The 21,161-nt window shown below is 40.3% G+C and overlaps 1 protein-coding gene across 1 annotated transcript; it reads left to right on the forward strand.

The window, feature by feature from the left end:
* The first annotated feature begins 1,615 nt into the window (after positions 1 to 1,615).
* RAB21 (RAB21, member RAS oncogene family) lies at positions 1,616 to 20,894 on the forward strand. Its single transcript, XM_015855810.2, has 7 exons — positions 1,616 to 1,987; positions 9,711 to 9,770; positions 9,963 to 10,070; positions 11,203 to 11,266; positions 12,067 to 12,121; positions 12,530 to 12,618; positions 13,434 to 20,894. Exons 1-7 carry the CDS (start codon positions 1,838 to 1,840, stop codon positions 13,571 to 13,573), a joined length of 666 nt encoding a protein of 221 aa, XP_015711296.1. The 5' UTR covers positions 1,616 to 1,837; the 3' UTR covers positions 13,574 to 20,894.
* Positions 20,895 to 21,161: the final 267 nt, after the last annotated feature.

Genomic DNA, 21,161 nt, shown 5'->3' on the forward strand with positions numbered 1-21,161 from the left:
GGTAAAAAGGGGAAGCACACCCTATTCAGTCAAAAAAAGGCATTCTCAAATAGTCCGAAATAAATCCAGATTTAATTACCACTACTAAAATAAATCGATAACTATCACAGATATTTCGATTTGCAGATTTCAGTGTCACACACATCAGATTACAGTCAAATGTGATGCTTTTTATAGCTCATACAGAATTTTCTTTCTCAACCATATCAGCCTTTTAATTTCATTTAGTGCAGGTGGCTAAAGTTTTGGGTATTATAACTTTTGCCACACAAACACATCTGTAACTACAGGGTTCAGGTAAGACAGAGGAAAACAGGAATGATGGAACGGAGTAGTAACTTGAAAGTGCTTATTGTCAGCGGGAAGATGCATCTTCTGGCTGTGCACCGTGGCAGAGGACTACTGGAGAAATGAACTGTGCCAGGACTGAGCTCCAGACTGTGTCTTATGCTTGGCTGTGCTCTGTTAGAAGAGCAGTGCTCATAGTTGTGGTCAGGAACATCAGCTTGTGGACTTTGCAGTGACTCTCCCTGATGACTCTTCTGTACCTGTGCCAGCAGCTCGTGCTCTTGAGCATCAACTTCCACTGTGTGTGCAATCTTCATCTATGCAGATCTCACTTCGTCATCCATTTGGCCTAGAAGACTTAGTAAAGTTTTACTTTAGTAGTTTCCTGCTCAGGCATGGAGGGCAGGATTGACAGCAGCATCACTTTCCAGCAAGACAGTATTTTTATCCTAACTTGCTGAAATAATTCACTTGCTGATGAAACTAGGAACGCATTTAAAGGAAAGATACCCTTGAAGAGTTTGACTGCATTGATTTTTCACCTTGTCCTGTTTCCTCTGCTTACATCTAGGGGGAAATAAAAACAAATCCATTTTCTATGTGAATGTAATGCTGCTCATTAATGAGGCTTCTTGCTCCAGGAAATCTGATCTTTGTTCTCCTGGAAGCGGTCTCTGTTCTTTCCTCCGTTCGTTCTCACACGACAGAGCATTAGTCTTATCTGACAAAGGAAATTGCACCGTGATGCCTTTTCATAAGCATTACTTTTCTTACCGCTAAATGATCACTAGAGAGGAGTTACATTGCAGCAGTTTGGATTGCTACGTGCAGAATGCTTTTAATTTAGGAAGGATATTCAATTTGACAGGACAGTTACCCGGTTCTTGGATGGAGAAATACAGGGGTTGGAAGTGGATGAGCTTTAAGGTCCCTTCCAACACAAAGCATTGACTCCAGGAAGGAGCCCAGAGATCAAGGAGTTCTACAGAACAAGAAGTGAAGTGTGTTTTAAGTTGAAGGTGGGAAGATTTAGATTGGATATCAGGGGGAAGTTCTTTACTATGAGAGTGGTGAGGTGCTGCCACAGGCTGCCCAGAGAGGCTGTGGATGCCCCATCCCTAGAGGTGCTCAAGGTCAGGTTGGATGGGGCCATGGGCAGCCTGGTCTTGGGTAAATTAATCTGTTGGTAAACCTCGAGTGCTTCACTGCTCTTATTCACGAGGAACACCGAGCACACCCTCCCTCCATCACACCCTCACAGAACCCCACCACAGATGGCGCCCAAACGCTCAATGCTCCCCGCCCCTCCCATTGCCGGCGCGTGACCGGGCGGTGCGTGACGTAGGAGGAAGAAGACGCCATTAGGGGCAGCGGGGCCGCTGGTTGTGTGGAGGTGTTTGCGGCTGTGTCTGCTTGTTGTCTCTCCAGCACTCCTTCCTCCATTCCTTCCTCCCGCCCCCTGCGCTCTTCATCCCTGCGTGCGGCGGCGTTCCGCGGCCGCAGAGCGGGGCGGTGGATGTGAGGCGGCCCGGCGGGCGGCGGGGCGCGGATGGCGGCGGGGGCCGGAGCGGCGGCGGCCGGAGGTCGCAGCTTCTCGTTCAAGGTGGTACTTCTCGGGGAGGGCTGCGTAGGGAAAACCTCCCTGGTGCTGCGCTACTGCGAGAACAAGTTCAACGACAAGCACATCACCACGCTGCAGGTGCGGGCCGGCCGGGGGCGCGGGGGGGCGGCTGTGGTTCCCCTTTAGGGGTACAGCTGAAGGCTGATTTGGGCTTCAGTTCGCCCGAATGGTGCTTCGGGGTCTCACTCGGTTCTTGTTTGATCGATTTATTCCTTCGAGTCTTGGGATGCGGAAGCGCGGCTTGAAAGTAATGTGGCTGTTGTTGTAATGGTTGGTGGTGGGCTGATGACTAAGTGCTTCGAGTGCGTTGCGTCTCTGTTAATGACAGCCTGCATCTGGTTGGCAGACCCGGTGCCTGAGTTACCTCAGTGCCAGCAGTTAGAAAGAACAGCTTTCACAAGCTTAAGGCTTATGATTTAATTACTCACAAGATCCGTGAGGCCATCGTGTAATCTCCATGAATTCTAGCCTGAGTTGTCACCGAACTTATAAACATCTGAGCAGTGAAATTCCACTGGTGAAATTGTGATGGGTGTCTACTGGAAAGTGATATTTGTTGCTGCCTCCCGGTGCTGAGCAGTCTGCATCCCACACAGCAAAACGCACGTGTGTTCTATGTGGCCTTGGAAAATGTGTTTTGAGTTCCATGTTGTGGGTTGTACAATCAGCACGTGTCTTTTGAGCTCTCTCTGCATGTTTAGCTTCTTTACTTGCAGCTGCGCAGCATCTCTTCTGCCTATTGAGGGCATGTATGTGGAAACATGGTTTTAGCACTGCAATCTATGCTGTGTTCTGTATGTTTTCTTGTAAATGAAGAAACAAACCCTGCTGCCATGTGGGTTCTGAACTGCTTTTGAAGGTCTGTTCAGCCTTTTGGGCTTGTTCAGCCTGGAGAAGAGAAGGTTACGGGGTGACCTCATTGCAGCCTTTCAATACCTGAAGGGAACCTACACCCAGGAGGGGAGTAAACTCTTCGAAAGGGCTGACGATAGCAGGACACGGGGAAATGGTTTTAAGTTAAAAGAGGGAAGATTTAGGTTGGATGTTAGGGGGAAGTTCTTCACTAGGAGAGTGGTTAGGCCCTGGAACAGGCTGCCCAGGGAGGCTGTGGATGCCCCGTCCTTGGAGGTGTTCAAGACCAGGTTGGACGGGGCCCTGGGCAACCTGATCTAGTAAAGGTGTATGTTTGGTGGCCCTGCCAGGCAGGGGGGTTGGAACTACATGATCCTTGAGGTCCCTTCCAACCCGGGTCATTCTGTGATTCTGTCTGTGAAATACAGTATAAATGGTGGTGCCTCAGGGTAGCTGTGTGCTATTCATGCACACCATGGGGAGAGATTCCAACTTTCCCTTAAAAGAAAGTAAACATTAGAGATGCATTGGAAACAGCACACTTAATATTTCATCAACAGGTATTGTTGCTCCGTATTTGTTTCAGGTAGCTAAAAATAATTTGAACTTCATCTGTCTGTGCTCATACTGGGCTGTTAGATGTACCTGTTTGTTGGTTTACTGAGGGTGATGTTGGAGGCACGGCAAGCTAATGATAGATCTGATTGCCACAGAGGTAACCTCTTCTTGACATGCTATAGAAGCGATCAGTCGTTGTTAGGTATCAGAGCTGCAGTTGTAACTTCTGTTGCTGCACCACCTGAAGGCTGGTGTTGAGCAAGCAGTCATGTTTAGAAGTGCACTGCAGTGACTGTGTATAGCTGAATTCTGATATCCTGTGTAGAGAGAATAGCTTGTCACGTGGCGTAGCTCTGGTTTTGTTGTCTCTTAAATTCTACAGCAGAAAGTCTAAAATTAGAAGCCAAAAGGGAGCTGGGTCACAGACATCAGAAAATGGAAATTTAAATGGCCCCAAAACGTTGACAGTCAAATGTCTCTCTAGGTGCTACAGCCTGAGAGCTTTTGCTTGAGGCTGCCTATGGGGAATGGAAGCTGCTTGTGAAGGAAGGGGAGCACATGCTCACATGTGATGTTGAAGCTCTGCTTCTCTGCAGTGATTATAAATACCTGAGGTGTGGGAGCCATAGTGGTGAGGCTGGTCTCTTTCCAGTAGTGCGTGGGGACAGGACTAGGGGTAATGGGATGAAAGTACAGCATAGGAAGTTCCGCACGAATGTGGAGAAGAAAGAATTACAGTGAGGGTGACGGAGCACTGGAACAGGCTGCCCAGGGAGGTGGTGGAGTCTCCTTCTCTAAAGATATTCAAGACCCTCCTGGACACCTACTTGTGTGACATGGTGTAGGGAACCTGCTTTGGCAGGGGGGTTGGACTCGATGATCTCTAGAGGTCCCTTCCAACCCCTACGATTCTGTGATTCTGTGATTAGGTTTCTAGTTGCTCCCTGTATATTTTAACCAGTTGCAGTATATCTTAACTCACCCCTCTTTGTTTTGTCTGAACCTCCTTAGTGCCACGCATCTTATTGATTGTTGAATCTCACTGTGTGTGATGTGTGCTTGTGTATTGTCATTCTTGCTTTTCTGTGCCTTGCAGTTGTGGAAGGAATTACCAAACCTAATGAAAACATTCATTTAAAAGAATAGATGGAGTGGCTAACAAAACAGTGACATTTTCATAAGATTTTATTTTCTTTTTTCTTATTAAAGGCTTAATTTGATAAGGTGACTTTGCCTTGTGGCATCAGTTCAAAGTATTGCAGTAAATAGGTTTCTGTTCCAACGAAGCCAAAATTAGATAAATATTGGATTCCTGTTTCAGCAAAGGAGCCACAGTGATGAGCCATGTGGAAAAGAATCGCTGGTCAGTGGGATGAGGGCCTCTCAATCCGCAGTAATCTGATTGAGCAGGGGGTGCTGTGGTGGAGTTGCTGCTGTACTTCATGCCAACCTTTTTGCAGCAAAAACATGGTGAGACTCTACAGCCTTCTGAAGTGCTGTAGGTGTTGGTTGGGGTCTCCTGCGTCGTGGCCATATTGATGGGAGAGAGCACAGGAGGACCTTCAGCTGGTCAGTGTGAATGTTCTAGCACTGTGCAAGTCTGTACTTTCCAGTGTCACAGAATCACAGAATTGTAGGGGTTGGAAGGGACCTCTAGAGATCATCGAGTCCAACCCCCCTGCCAAAGCAGGCTCCCTACACCACGTCACACAGGTAGGCGTCCAGGCGGGTCTTGAGTATCTCCAGAGAAGGAGACTCCGCCACCTCCCTGGGCAGCCTGTCCTATGTGTGCAGGTTGGCTGTGCACTAACAGAGAGAGAAGTCACCTATTTGTAAGTAACAGAATGTTTTATTCAAAGGGAGCTCTCTCTCTCCCCTCCTCTATTTTTCTAGGTGCTGGTTAGAAGGTAATATTAAACTGGGGCTTGCTTATATTGAGACTGGGAGGCTGCAGGGCATGTTGTTCTGTTCGCTTGAAGTCATTTACATCAGATATCAGTGATATGCAAATTGAAATCAAGGCAGCTGTTCATCTGCTGAAGAAAAACATAGGGAAGGTAGCCCTTTTTGTTTGTGGCTTTTCTTTCTTGACAATCTATAACCTCCTGATAGACCCAGTGGGATGATCAGAATTGGTTCCCGTGGATCAAAATATGGAGGTCAGTATTTCCTCCTTAAAAGGATTCTAAGCTGTGAAATGAAACCAAGTGAAATATGCTGGAAATAATCTGGTAGGAAAACCTGTTTTGTTGTTTTTAAATGTGGATGGGTCTTATCTGTTAATTACTAAGGATAAATACAACACAGAATCACAGAATGACCAGGGTTGGAAGGGACCTCAAGGATGATGTAGTTCCAACCCCCCTGCCTGGCAGGGCCACCAAACATACACCTTTACTAGATCAGGTTGCCCAGGGCCCCGTCCAACCTGGTCTTGAACACCTCCAAGGACGGGGCATCCACAACCTCCCTGGGCAGCCTGTTCCAGGGCCTAACCACTCTCCTAGTGAAGAACTTCCCCCTAACATCCAACCTAAATCTTCCCTCTTTTAACTTAAAACCATTTCCTTTGTGCACTGAGCCACTGATGTGCTGCTAGTGATATATACTGATCCTCACTGCTTTGGTGGACTCGTGTAACCAGGAAAAGTCGTCTTGGATGTATAAAACAGCTTAGAAAAGGTAGTACAAGGAAATCCAGTGCTGCATGTAGTGTTTTATGCCTGTTACAAAGCAGTCAAGGGGCAGATGCTGTAAACCTGCTGTAGTCTAATGACTTTCGAGTGTGTCTTTTTCCAGCTTCCTTGTGTTCTTGTCAGGTCCTTCTGTCAGCTCTCAACAGAGCCTTGTGCACGTGTGGAACTGAGCTCTTAAAAGACAATTAAAAGAACAAAAAGATTTTCTCCAGACACATAAAGGGGCTGGTATTCTAGTGCTTATAATTGCATTATCCTTTCCTTTTAAGTATGTGAGTGTTCTTCACACTAGTCATAAGGCACTGGAGTCAGAATACCAAGGTTAGTAGTTTACTTCAAAGAGCTGCTTGAGATTACTTATCTTGGAATAAGCTGTGGTCCTGTACGCTTGTTTTTTGGAAGTCAGTACTAAAGTGGACTGCCATAATAATGAAAGTAATGTGGAAAGGAGTTGCTGATTATAAATTAAGTCATGACTGACACTGAACTCCCTAGTACTCAGTTGGGTAAATTCTCAGGAGATGAGAACACATGTTGATCCCCATCAGTGTGCGATCATCTAACGCTGTGTGGATGACATTGCTTCCAAAGGCCTTCACACGCTTGGCAGCTGGCCTCAGTGCTGTGTTGGGTAGGGAACTCACAACCAATAATGAAGACTTTAATTACTCATTAGACTCCTCAAGTTTCTAAAAACTAAGTCCTGCTGCTCCTTTGATTTTTAGCTTTTTGATTTCTAATTTCAGAGTGGATGGAGTGTAGTAACCTTGCTCTTCTTAAGACAAATGGAAGCGGGTGTGGGTATAACTTTCAGATGTTAGGTATTAGCTGTTTTGTCTTTGGAGTGTATGGCACTCTTAACATTAAAACACATTTAACTGATGGTAATTATGCAGACTTACCTGTACCTTTTAATTTTAGAGCAGGACCTGTGAACAGTATTCCCATATATATATATATATATATATATATATATATATGTATGTATATATATATACACACACACACACAATATTTACATATATATATATATATACACCATATTTACACAATAATACAATATATATTCACATATATAAATGCAATAGAGGAATGAAGCGTTTAAAGTGTAATATACTATTGAAAGTTTCTCACAGCACACTCTTAAAGCTTTCAGCTTGTTATTAACTATGGCTACCTCATACAGTGTACCAGACTTGTTAACAAGCAAGTTTATGTATAAACTTCATTGTAATCAGGATATCTGATATAGGCTATCATCATTTGGGTTAAGAATCTAGGACTCTTTTGGACTAGAACCTGAAACAGTACAAGTTCACCAAGTTTTGATGCAGTCTGCAAATGCAATAGTCAGTCCTAAATACTTTTGCTCCTGTCTTATGTCACCTTTCGCAGGAGATACTAGAAGAGTTGCCTGACCATATTGGCCTTCTAATATCTGGATGTATAGGAAAAGAAATGTTCTACTTTCAGTGTTAAAAGATAACGTTGGATCAAAAGCTATAGTGACTTGTGGGATGTGTTACTATAAAACTAAACAGGAAAAAGAAACCACAGCGCCTCGTCTGTGATGTGAAAACCTATTTTAATATTCGATATGTCAGACAACTAAATAGCCAGTATCCAAAGCCATGATGTCTTAACCTCATGAATATTGTTTTGTGGTCTTTAATGCAGATCCTCTTTTCAGAGCATTTTTTCTTCCCAAAGGTCCAGAAATGTAGTTCTAGAGTGCTTTTTTTTTTGCCAGTTTTGTATCAGCTGGGCAGATTTGAGCATTATTATAGTGACAAGCAAACAGTGCTTTGAACAGCTTTTCCCCTGAGATGTACAGTAGAGCATCAAATGTGTTAGTGCAGTAGATCAATAAGATGTTGGCAGGTAAGCTTGACTCACTATGGCTAAGCCATAACTTTTCTTAGTATGATCCAGGTGTTGGTATATTAAAATGTCTGAGATTACAGCTTTTAAACTGATGCCGTGGAACAAATTATGAGACTAGACACTGCTTTTATGATCCTTTGGAACAGATGAGTGAAAGCTATAAAAGAACTAATGCAGAACGTATGATTTACTTGAAAATCCATTGGTGTTTCCTGGCATTTAAGACTTGCAGCTCTGCTGTTAAGCTGTTTGTTACAAGTTGATCAGTGTTTTAAATACTTCAATCTCGCTGTCTGGAACTCTTCCCAAAGTTGATTTCCACCAGCTTACAATAGACTGAAGGGGTATTAAACTTTAGGTGCATTCAACACAGTGGTCAAGATTAGTTCCTTTCTGCCTGCGCTTGGAAAGTCTCAGGGTGTTTTTCTTTCCTGTTGTCTGTCTTTCTGGATCTGCTTCATTTGTTGTCAGACTTTGCAGGGAGGGTAGAACTTCTTTTAAAGCAGAGAGGGAAATTATTAACTCATCTTCAGTCATACACATGCCAGAATTGATGTAGATTAGTTTAGCACGGGCAGGACTCAAGGAAGATTTTTTTACCAGCAGTTTATGCTGGTGTAAATTGAACTAGTGTGGTCTGTGCCTGTATTAGTTGTTAAGCAGCTGACCTGGCTGATGATGTTTTCCCATTCTACATACACATGATTTTTAGTCAGCTCAGTGTCTGATTCATGCTCTCATACAGAGGGCTTGTGTTGAGAAGCTACAGGCCAGCCTAGAATGATCGGAGATGATTGTTTATTCACTGAGTACTTGAAATCCAAATGTGTGCTGAGGTGAAACTGAATGGGAACCAGCTAAACTTGGGAAACAGACTGAAGTTAATCTTGGAGACTGAGTTGTCTGATGTTAACTTGTTACTGCTGATCTTCAGAGTGGAGGTGCAGGTTCTTAATGTATTGACTACTTCAAAGCCTGTTTTAGTCTATTGAAGTAATATCAATTTTTAATACTTATTTTTGGCTGGTGAATTATCTAATGGGTAGCAGAAGGATAGCATTTGAAAACTGCATCATGCAAGCTCAAAGAACAGACATCTTCTTGAGTTACAGAAATCAGGCTAAGCTTACAATACACATTGGTCACATCAAGTGTTTTCAGAAAACAATATAATAGAATACATAGAGCAGCATGTATGATTCTTCTGAAACTTTTCACCCTACCGCTTGCTTTCTTTTTGTGTGTGTGTACTGCTTCTGCTTCCTCTGGTCCTGTTACCTGAGAAACATCAATACTAGGCTTTCAGGAATGGTATCTGAAATATTGGGGGAAGGAATAAAATGAGGAGAGCTGTGAGCTCATTTCTGTAGGGGAGAAAAACGCAGATGAAGGAAATTCTCGCAATTTTAGCTCTAAACTTGAATTATTTGTACTGTTTTGCTGGTGTTGAACTACTGTGCTAATACCTGCAGCCTTAAAATCCCTGTAGCTTTGTGTACTCTTGTGAAGTGTTTTAATTTCATCTTAGGCTTATCCTTATTCAGAATTCAACCTTATTTCTCTTAAGTCATTCAGAACAACAGCAAAAGGATGTAGGAGACGATTTGCTTAAGGCAGATTTATTTAGGACAGGCTTCTGGCAAACTGTAGTGAAATGACTAACTAGCTTAATATTGACCCAGCCTTCTGGCTCAGTGAGTATTTTGACTGAGAAATCTGTCTTCTGTTGATTCACATGTTTTTATTAGTAAATAAATCTGAAGTCAGACAGACATATTTGTTTGAAAACTGAACTCTGTTTTGCTTTCCAGGCATCTTTTCTAACGAAGAAGCTGAATATTGGTGGGAAAAGAGTTAACCTTGCAATATGGGTATGTTTACTTTCCTAAACTGTCCTCCCCACTATGCCTTCCCTCCCTACTTAAATAAGTTGTTTTTCAGGAAAATATTCCATTTGATAGAAATCAAATGTTAAGTTCTTTGTAATTAAGTTTGAAGTTATTGGAATCTCTCAAAGTACTGTTGCAGTCTTAGATACTAACAAGTGTGTCTTTTAAATGCAGGATACAGCTGGTCAAGAAAGATTTCATGCACTGGGGCCGATCTACTACAGAGACTCTAATGGTGCTATTCTAGTATATGATATAACAGATGAGGACTCTTTCCAGAAGGTATTGGACAGATTTTTACCTCTGTGCAAAGTCAATTCTGATTGAAAGGGAATCCATTATATGAGTGTGCTCAATGGGAATCTTATGTTTCAGGGATAGCACCTATGCTTAATTAGCCTGAATTATAAGATGAATACTTTATCATGTCACTTGCAGATAATATTACATTTGCAGAATCAGGCCATGTAATGAAAGTGTACACCTTATTTTTTTTTGAAGCCTACTCTTAATAAAGATCTAGTGGAGTTATTCAAAGAACACTAGAGAATTTATATGTGACAGACTAATGAATATGAAATAAAAGTACTTTTGTGAGAATATAAGAGTACTGTTCTCTACTGTGTAAGTCAAATTGCTCAAATACATTAAGTGATACTAAGCTTCAGGTATGAACAATCTGGAATCACAATACGCAGCAGTGTGAACATTGTATTCTTGGAGGTAATAGATATTTGAACTTCTGAGTCTTTCTTTAACCTGAAACTTGATCATTAGCTACTTTACAGCTTTAGTTGATCAGGTTGAGACAGGTGGATGTATTCCCAGTCCTGTGTCATACTGGTGCTGTTGTTCCATAGGATGACCCAGCTAAAAACTGACGTGCTTTCCTGAGGAGTCTTGACCTGATGAGCTTGTGACAAAGAACAGTAAGACTTCCTCTAGCAGAGTAGAAAATGGCTTTGTGGGTCAGACTTGAGTTAGTAATGGAGGCAGTATCAGGATATGGTTCTACAGTGGAATAAGCATTTTAAGGAAATAATCTTATGTCAGTAAAGTGCTTTGTGCGTTGCCACATACTTATTACATTGACTCATCTGTTGATTCATCTTGTGCCTTTCCATGCACCTAAAGTGTCCAATACAGTGAACTTGTTCTTTGTAGAGGGGCTAATATGAATGTGAAGAGTTTGGTTTTGGAAGTAACTTAACATTTATACAAAGCACTTTGCTGTAGATTTCAACTACAAACAAGAGCCATGTGTAGCTGTGTAAAGAATATTTTCTAGGTCTCAGTTGCTCTAAACACATTTATTTTAGACTTAAACAGTTAATGAAGGATATGGGCCAGTTCCACAATGCCTAAACTGGCAGTGTATCACAAGAAATGAAACTTACTTCTGTTCTTTATGCAGGTAAAAAACTGGGTTAAGGAATTAAGAAAAATGCTGGGCAATGAAATCTGTTTATGTATAGTAGGTAAGTACACTTTAACACGTGATTCTAGTGACTGAATTAGAAATGTTTCTTTTGATATTACCTTCCAAACACTGCTGTAACAGCTTGTGCATATGAAGGGATAAATCTTAAGTGAATCTGGCAATTAAAAAGGCATTTGGAGCTAGAAATTTCAACAGATTACAATTAGGGAAAATGAGAGTTAATTTGGAAAGAGTTTAATGGTGTACTATGGCTGAAGTGTGTGGTTAAGACAAGTTGCAAAATTCATAGTTAAATGAAGAAATGTAAATCACAGATGTGTTAGATCCTTCTTGTTTTTTCTTTATCTACTGTTTGCAGTGTCATGAACTCAGTTCTTGTCTATTTTCAAAGTTAAGTGCTTGGGTGTAGAGAGTGGGGGAAATTAGTCTAAAACTTGGGCATTTCAATGAATTTTTACAAATAAATGTAAGTACTAGTTTAAAGTTGTAATCATTAGGTCAGATTTTAACACTTTCAGGAGGATAGGTATGTGAATATTCTATGAAAACTGCATTCTGAAGCACAGATTTTGCCTAATAAAAGTCACTACTTTTATAACTTATCAAGGTATTCAGCTATCCTGGTCTGGCTACAAAAGCTCATGGCTTCTAAACATTTGACTAAAAGGGAGCTTTTAAATTATGTTGTTGTGGTCTGAGTAGACTTGTGCGAGAATCTGTTTTTATTGAAGCAGCTTGTAGTGGGGAGGCGGGGGGGGAAAGAGATGAGGTACAGTGATTATGTGACTTGTTAATTTTGGAGTACCAAGGCATGAAATACTAACTTGTTCTCTACAGGTAACAAAATAGACTTGGAAAAAGAGAGACATGTTTCAGTGCAAGAAGCAGAAATGTAAGTCGCACTAATTATAAATAGAAGCAATCATTGCAGAATTATGCTGGAGTAATAAATTTGTGACGCTACTAACAACTGACAGGCATAACTAGCTGTGCCTGGCTAGCTTCTACTAAGTGTTCTGTTAGTTTCTTAATTTTGGAGCATCCTTAATGATCAAAGTGTAACTTGAGTTTTATATCATTTCTGGCAGAAGTCATCAATTGTAGCTCATGTTGTGTCTAGAAATGTAATTAAGCTAATATATTTTATATATATCTTGATTTTAGCCACAGTTCCCTTTGTTAAATCAGCATGTATGAGTTAAGAATTAAGAATAGAAACCTCTTTCCACTTCATATAAAGTGTCTTAGAAAGACTGAGTTCTTCAGTGCAACTTACTTGTCTGTATCTGCATTCTAACAGGTATGCAGAGTCTGTTGGAGCAAAACATTATCATACGTCAGCTAAGCAGAATAAAGGAATTGAAGAACTGTTTCTTGACCTTTGTAAAAGTAGGTACCGTCTGGTTTTCTCATGAAGAGCATAGACACAAAGGTTTTGAGAATGTTTCAAACCCTATTAATAACACCTTAATTTAAGTAATTGAAGAGAACTGTTTTCCTCTGAGTGTACTTCAGTCCACTTTTGTATTGGAGCAGCTATGTAAACTTGATGTGTGGATGGAAGTTCATGCCGTAGCTCAAGAATGTCTTTCTTGCTCTGTTGGAGTCCTGAGCATTTTGTTTCACTCAAACCTAAATAAGTAACTTCAGTTCAAGCTTAGTGTGATTGCTGTCACCGCTGTCTATTTCGTACTGTGTTTCAACATATTTCAAATACACTGTCAAGTTATGTCAATTACAGTTCATAAACTTGAAACTGTAATGAGCAGATAAAGCAGTTGATAAAGAGTACTGAATACAGGATAAAACACCACACAGGGAAGCTCTCCTATTTGTATTATTCTTGTTCTACAAGAAACTAAGCAGAACTTAACTTGCATGGTTGTGGCTTTTTTGGGGGGGAGGGGGGATGGCTTGAGTTCATCAAATGTTTCTAGTATCAGTGGGTCAATCTAGCTTTTGAACGTCACTAACACCAGAACATTGGAGCATTGAAGTCAACAGGAAATTCTGAATGTTTTATGCTTTAGGAAAAAGATTTAAGTATTTTCTTTTGATTATTCCTTGAGATTACTTGTGCTTAATCGAGTGAATTGGTCTTGCTGAACTTAGTGTACGTAACTCAAATAGATTGAGATCTTAAGCTCTTGTGTCATAATACACTGGAATGCTAATACGTTTCATCTGATACACTATGTTTGCAGGAATGATAGAAACTGCTCAAGTGGATGAAAGAGCAAGAGGCAATGGATCCAGTCAGTCAGGAACAGCAAGGCGAGGTGTACAGATCATTGATGACGAACCACAAGTACAGAGCAGTGGAGGGTGCTGTTCTTCTGGATAGTGACAAAACTGTGCATCACTGCCCTCTCAATATGAAGACTGCCATATTCCAAGTCACGCGTTCTTTACCAATGGAGTAATAGAGTTAACAGTATTTAAAAATAATCACATATAACACTGCAGAGACCTTAAGTGCTAAACTAGTGGCGTCTGTGACCAGAGAATTGGCATTTTCTACAGTGGTTAACAAAGCAATTACCAATGGCCTTTTTACATATTTTTCTTTAATGAGGAATAATATGCATGTAGAAAAGACCTACTTAAAGGCTTCATTTATATTCTTTTAAATCAGATCATTATTTAATAACTTATATACGTTGTTGTTGGAATGGTATACATTTTTGCAGCTCTTTGTATTTTGTGCTAGATTGAATTGTATCACATCTAAAATGCACATTGATTTTTTTTTTTTTTTAAATTAGCAGATGTATGAAGTAATATTTTTGCAGGGCCTACACAAGCCTATAACAGTCAACTACTTTGATATATTCTGTTCATCCTGTATGCCAAGCTGGTAAAATACATTGTAAATTACCTATTAAATATTTTATCTGCTTTTACAAGTGCAGGTGCAGAAATATGTACATCAGTCTTGTCAGTGATTGTGAAGTGAATAAGTCAGTGAAAAGATGCGAGCTTTTCATGTGTACTGTTGAACTGTTCATTCTGTTTCCCATTCCTGGAAATTGAAAACAGCTTTTTGTTGTTGTATTTGTAAACTCATAGCTACAGTATTTTTCTCTTATTTCAAGCTTTTCTCTGGCAAGCAGCAGTATTTAGAGTACCCCCTTAGTAGGAAGGGAATGCTTCCTTAGGCTGCTGTTAAACACTGAGGCGTTTGACTCCCAGTTGAAACAGCTGGAGTGTGCATTTATCTTGCCTCTCAGAATATCTCTGGAAAACTGGAGCAAATTTAGCCCTTGTCTATCTGGTAGCCACCTAAACCAGATGCATGGGGAAACTCTTAATCTGCATTAATACACGTGCACCAAGACAGCTTTATTAAAAAAAAGAAAAATTTAGCATAAGTTTTTCTTGTGTTGCAAGGCTTGTGTGGGGAAAAATGAATTGGCATTAATTAGAACTGCTTCTGAGTTGGAATCATTACGTGGAAGGTAAGAAACTTGCCAGACACGATTGTAAATTTGGGAATAGTAGACAAAACTGAACTTACTCTTGACTTGCTCTCTTACTTGTCATGCTTTTTGAAGCCCACTTAAGGTTCTGGGAGGAGGGATTTCAGAATTAGTGTATAAATTACTATCACAGAAGGAACACAAATGGTGGTAGTTAAAACTTCAAAGTGTTTTGTGCTTTTTTTTTTTTTTTTACTTAAGTTGTCATGCTTGGAAAAACAGTAAAGGTGATGTCTATGACAAAATAGAGTATTTCTTGGCCTTCCTTTTTCTGAAGGGTAGTAGTATTAGTATTGCATATAAATGCACTGAATGGTGTGAGTATGTTAAAGTGCACAACAGGAGTAGTACTAACTAATCAGTCTGACATGTGAGGAATGTCTTCATCTGATATCTATTTTCTCTGAAATAATAGATGACTTTGCTACACATTGGTCCTGATGCTTTTATTTCCTTTTTTTCTGCTTAAACTGGTTTATAAACTCTCTAAAGTTAACATCTGTGTGCTCTGCCCATCGTGCATTCAACCATGTCGGGAAATATGGGTGTCTTCTTTGCTAGTGAAGACAATACTGCATGAGTGCACAGAGCCTTGATCTGATCGTAAAATTCACAACTGTGTCAGTATAGCAACACTCAAGTAAACATTCTGACATGATATCCAACTTCAGTGAGCCTTGTCAAAGTCAAAAACAGGTCAGTTTTTTTAAATTTACCTTTAAATACATTCACAAGACAAGTAAGTCGTGTAGGTGATACAGTATTGATATGAGGAGTAAAATTGGACCCTCTTGTTCATGATAGGAATCTCACTGTAAGAGAAGCTCCAGTTTTGTTTTTTATTCCAATTTCAGTCTTTACCAAGTGTCAAATAAAACCTTGACTAGGCTTGGTAAGTTCTCCTGAGCTGTGCGCTTCCTTATCTATCCCAGAGTAGGTTTTCTCTTCAGAGCAGAGCATTCTCTGCTTTGTTGAAGTGGATGGCTGCACTAACACGGACTTGGATAAACACTGCATGAATTTGACCACTGTGAAGCAGTCTGCAGACATGCATTGCTGAGCTGCATGTGGAAAAGTGTTCTGTAGTAGGGATTTTGTGCGACTTCTGTTAAATACATAACTAAGCTATGCTGATGCCAACTCTTAAATCACTTGCAAAACTATTAGGCACTAAAGACTTTTGAGAGGGTAAGGAGGGTCTTTTATACTTAAAAAATAAAATATTCAGCTGCTACTAGCAAAATACTTCTTTAAAAGAAATTCTCAGAAGATAGTGCTCTTAAGTCCAGTGAAGCTTCAACATGACAGAGCCTGACTGGGAGTTCTGTTGTTTAAACTGCAGCTTGGCTGGACTTGAGTTGGAGAACAAGCCTGTTTAGCAAGATGATATATCTGATAATGAGTATGAACCTCAGTGTAGTTCTTAAAAGTGTTATTTCTGACATGCACATTACAACACATCTAACAACCTAATGTCTCAGGGGACTGTTATAAAATGTTAGAGACTGCAGTACAGATTTATATGGCAGTTGTTTATGAACACTCCTGCACTAAGACTGATACTTCCTTGAGAGGAAGGAAAGGATTGTCTCCAGTCACTGACTTTTCTTAGGAGCAGCAGTTTAATTGCATGAATAGTAAAACAGAAGTCACTTGAAAGCTTGTTTCCTTAATATTACCTACTGACCTGCGGTGTTATGTAGAATACTCGTGGTTTCTTGAAGTTTGAAAACACTTGATTGGACTATGCATCTAAAATAAAAGGCTGGGATGGTAGAAATTGAGAGTACATGTTCAAGTGGAGAATGAATTTATAAAAGCCAGCTTCCTAGATGAGTAAAGATAGTGAGATTGATTTACGTAAGACTTGAAGTATTCATTCTTGCCAGGCAAAGTTCAACCATTATGGAAGAATCACTTTTACTACTTACAGATGATACCTGTACTTTACATGGATTAAATGTGAGAGAATAACTTGTTCTTTCTGCACTTGAGCAGGATCTTACTTGAGTGACTTAGTACTAATTCTGTGTGTCCTGAGTTTTTTAGAAGTTAAAAAATTGCCTTTGAAGTTTATCTAGATTGACTAGTTTGTATGTACGTTGCGTGTATGAAGAGGGTTCAAGAGAGCAAGTTGACAAAGTACATCTGTTAATGAATAGTTAATACCAACCAGACTCCCAGTATGTATGTCAACTTTAAGAATGTTTGCAACCTTGAACATGCCTACTCAGTATAAATTTTGATAAGGATAGCACGTGGGACTTCTACTGTACAAATACTTTACTAAAGCTGCTCACAGTTTTGCTGTTACTATTAATACTTGAGATACCTGTGAAGTTTTATAGCTCGCTTAAATAGCATCTAAGAAACCTAAGTCCAAAGACAGTGCAGTGATATGTATGTGTGTTAAGAGTTGGGTTTTGGATGCTGTCTTATTGTATTACAGTTATGAACTATAAGCTATAGGTCAGAAGTTCTATGTGAGCAGGCAGGCAAGGAAACTCTATTAAATTATTTCTGATGCTTAGAACTTGGAATTATATGTAAAGCTGTAAAGACTTGGGAGTGGTTCCTGGCTTTCAGTGGACTTGCATAGAATTTGAAGACCTAATGACCAGATGAATTGCACTGACTAGACTCTTGAGACAGGTAAGTAATTGAGTATCACCTTGACTTAACACACAGTTCTCTGATAAGATTTACATACATACAGGCATACTTTTTGGTGTGGTAGTAAGCAGGAGTCCCTGAGCCTTTCTGTTCTGTTACTTCTATTTGTTCTAGCTATTTAACTTATTTATTTGACAGCTCTTGAAACCTATAAAATTCCATTTCTGTTCTAGATTCAAAGCCAAATGAAAAAGTCTTGCAAAACGTTAGGCAGTCATAGAAGGTGGTTGGAGCCTCAGTGAAGTTCACAGAAAATGTTGGTGTCAGTTTACAGAAGGTAAGAGGAGAGTGGGAGACCTGCTGGAAAAGAAAATCTCCAGAAGCTGAAAGCAGATAAGTGGGATGAATGGTGAAGTAGGGCAACAAGGAAAGTGGAGCAAACTGCCTCCATTTTCTCTTGTGCTTTTTTTTTTTTCTGTTGTGGAGGAAAAAGGAGAAGTAGGAAAAACTGAAGGTGCCTGTGCTAAGTTAGCCAGTTCTTGGTGGGGCTGTTAGCGTGCCTTTCCAGCAATGCTAGTCTCTTAATCCAGAGCTCTTCTCAGGTGACTGACTTCCTAGGTTGATTTTGTTTCTTCTGTGAAATACAGTTTTTTACCTTGTTAAAGAGGTGAGTACAACTAACTTTGGGTTTTCAGGCACAGTGCTAGCCCATTTAAATCTTGAGCAAAATATATTCCTTTTAAAGGAGGTAGTTTTAGTTCTGTTAATCATCACACCAGAGGCTGGGATTTTTTTTCTGACTTGTCAGAATGCATCATGCAATGAAGTTAATTGCTGTTGTGTCGAGGACCAACAGTGAAGACTAAGATCTTTGGCACCAGTTGTTGCACAATCTCAGCAGAGACAACCCCCAGAACAGCTCCCCATTAACTTAATGTGTTGCTCTTCCTTTTGTTTGAGGGGATTTTTATCAGCTCTGGCATTTTTGCTTTGTTCAGGATCAACCTGTTCCATCTCACTGTTGTAGCTATCTACTGAATTTAGGCTGTTTCTATGAGATATAATGTATGTTCTTTACATTCTTGTGTTCTTGGTGCTGTCATCAGCCACTATGTGTAGAACAGAGTGAGACAATTCTGAGAACTCTGGAGAATCTGAAATGTTTCTTCTATCGAGCTGGATTTAAAAGAGAGAATGGAATTGTCACCATTACTACAAAGAGGTGGAAAATATTTTGGCTTAGAAAAAGAAACACTGTAATCTGTTTTAAAATCTCTTTTTTTTCCCCCAAACTATTTCCACAATGGGAATTGATTTCAAGCTGATATATTTTGATTTGTTTTTGTGAGACTACCAAGCTTACTAAACTTGGCTAAAAATCCATCGATTGGCATGTTCTACAGCCCTGAAATGTCTGACTGCAGGGGGTAGCTGTGCACTCTCTTCTGATGGACAGCAGAAGTTTCCAAATAGGTGTCAGAATGCATTTTAAGGGAGATAGTTATGTAGTAAATTAATTCCGAGGGTCAAATAAGAACAGAAGAACTTTTTAGGCAGTGACAAAACACTCATGCTAAAAATGAGAAATCAAAGTGTGTGTTAGCAGGAGCGGATCAACACAAGACAAATGTGTGCTGAAAATCACTATAAGAAATCAGCTGGGAAGTATAAAAACCCTAAAAGTTAAAACTTCTTACTACTATATCTGAAAATTATTCTTCTGTATAATAAATCACATAATTTGAAACTTGAACAATCTGAAATAAAGGGCCCCTTGAAATTACTGGGGGGTGGGTGAGGAGTAGCCTGATTGTAAAGATTGAGGTTATATTTTTCTTCATATTACAACTTTTTGAACCCATCTGAGCATGATCTGCTGAAAGATGGCTTGAAGGTGCAAAGTCAGGTCCAGAAAGTCTGCTCTAAATTATGCCAAGATACACCCTGCAGTATGAGCGGGGGGACCCATGAAAATGCAGCTTTGGTTCTCCAACCTTGTCTTTTAGCAGCCTGCAATAACTGAGAAGGGAGAAGCAGCTGCTGTTGAACTGCAGTTGCCAGTTCTGTGAACACGGAACCAAGGCCCAAGAATGGGAGTTTACCAACAGCATTGTGTTCATATAATACTGATGTCCCTTCTCTATAATGAATGTTTGGTCTCGCTCCCTAGTGAAAGTTACTGTTCAGCTGATGTTAAGGATTCAGACTGGATGGATATTGTGAATGAAAATAACAAGCAAAAGGAAAGGAGGGTTTGCTCAGCTGCTGCCTTAGTTGTTCTTAACTTCTTGATTTGCGCTTTCCAGAAGTCAATACTTACATCCTACTATCTCTGTGTCAGAGTGTATTTTCCATTTGAGATATTAATTGATCAAAGAAGTAAAATCTTAAGAGCTTTTAGGAGTAAATGTAGTTCTCCCATTGATTTATTCTTCCCATGCACAGTCAGTGCCTTACTAAAGGGGCTATGTTAAATGGTGATGAGCGGATGTGCTGCTTCTTGTAATGCCCTGTAGTGGGAGTCCTGTGGTAAATGTTTCAGAGAGCAAGGAGCCAGTGCACTTCTCATGGCCAGCCTGCTCTCCAGTCTGCCAGCAAAGGCATGCCATTGCTTTGTGACATTGCTTAGAGTAACCACAAAACAATCCTTCAGTATAAAATGTGCCCATTAGAAATACTGAAGTTTAAAATGCCATTAGATGATACTTTGCCTGGTACGTTATAATAATCCTGGCTGTCCTTCTAGTCTGTGAATGCTGCAGTGCTTGGCACTGTGAGACATTCATGTGTTTTCAGGACTCAGGAATTTCAGCTTGTATAGAAAACAGTGATCTCCAGAATGGGTTACAATGGCAAATTAGAAAAGGAAGGAAGCCTCGTGTTAATAACAGGCCCATCCCTAGCACTGCATTCTCAACAGTTAAGATGAAATACCCTCGTTTTAAAACCATTGTTCCATTAGTTTACTTCTCTTTCTGGGAGGTGTTGCTCTTTGATCATGTTATAATGCATGCCTAGAAGTGGGTTACTACTACTTGTTTTTGCCTTCTGGATTCCTAGCTTTGGCAATACTTGTCCGTGCCAACCAGCAAACAACAGATCAGTTTCTGTTTAGTCATCACTCTCGGATAGTTTCCAGCTACTCTCTCTGGAGGCTGATGCAATCACAAATCTCTCCTTGTATGGCAAATACAGAGCATATTTCATGTTGGTATGTTCTGCTTGTTTTATATTTGAAAGGTAAATTTTCTTGTCCCACGGAGCGAACAAAGTCATTGTAAGCTTGCCATCAGTTATAACAACTGCAGTGTTTTCTTATTCCAAGTCGTGTATGTTTTGGGTTGTATCATATTCTGGAATTCTGTTCATATTTGATATGCCTAGGTTAAAAACCATATCAGGTTCTCACACAGATTCACAGCTGTGGTCGTGTACAGGTAAAACATGACATGCTACAATTGCTTGAATAAAGCTCATCTGGTGTACTGCCTTCACGCTTTACATCTCCATGCCTTCACATCCAAATGCAAATAAATGTTAGCAGGGAAAGGGATTTCCTTCCTTGTGATTTCAGTGTGTGTCTTCCTAATTCCTTTGTCCTTGTCTGTCCTGGCAGCAAAAGGAAGCCAAGCATATCACATCACTGTACCTGCTTATTCTACTTGTACAGGTTAGGCACTGTATGTTTTCTTAGAGGAACAGGTGGGAAAGGTGGTTATCTCTTTGCTTCAACACTCAGAGAAAGACTGAGTTAAGAGCTCCCAAAGGCTACATTTTATTGTTACTATATAAATTAGACCCAGGCACCAGCACTTCTGTCCTCAAGGGGAAATGGTCCAA

Source organism: Coturnix japonica, chromosome 1 (genome assembly GCF_001577835.2).
Source record: "Coturnix japonica isolate 7356 chromosome 1, Coturnix japonica 2.1, whole genome shotgun sequence".
NCBI lineage: Eukaryota > Metazoa > Chordata > Aves > Galliformes > Phasianidae > Coturnix > Coturnix japonica.

Bases quoted from the DNA above. Each gene is read 5' to 3' on its own strand.
- RAB21 (XM_015855810.2), top strand. From the start codon at position 1,838: ATGGCGGCGGGGGCCGGAGCGGCGGCGGCCGGAGGTCGCAGCTTCTCG. The intron at 1,988-9,710 runs GTGCGGGCCGGC...TTTGCTTTCCAG, and splicing joins AGCACATCACCACGCTGCAG to GCATCTTTTCTAACGAAGAA. The intron at 9,771-9,962 runs GTATGTTTACTT...TTTTAAATGCAG, and splicing joins GAGTTAACCTTGCAATATGG to GATACAGCTGGTCAAGAAAG.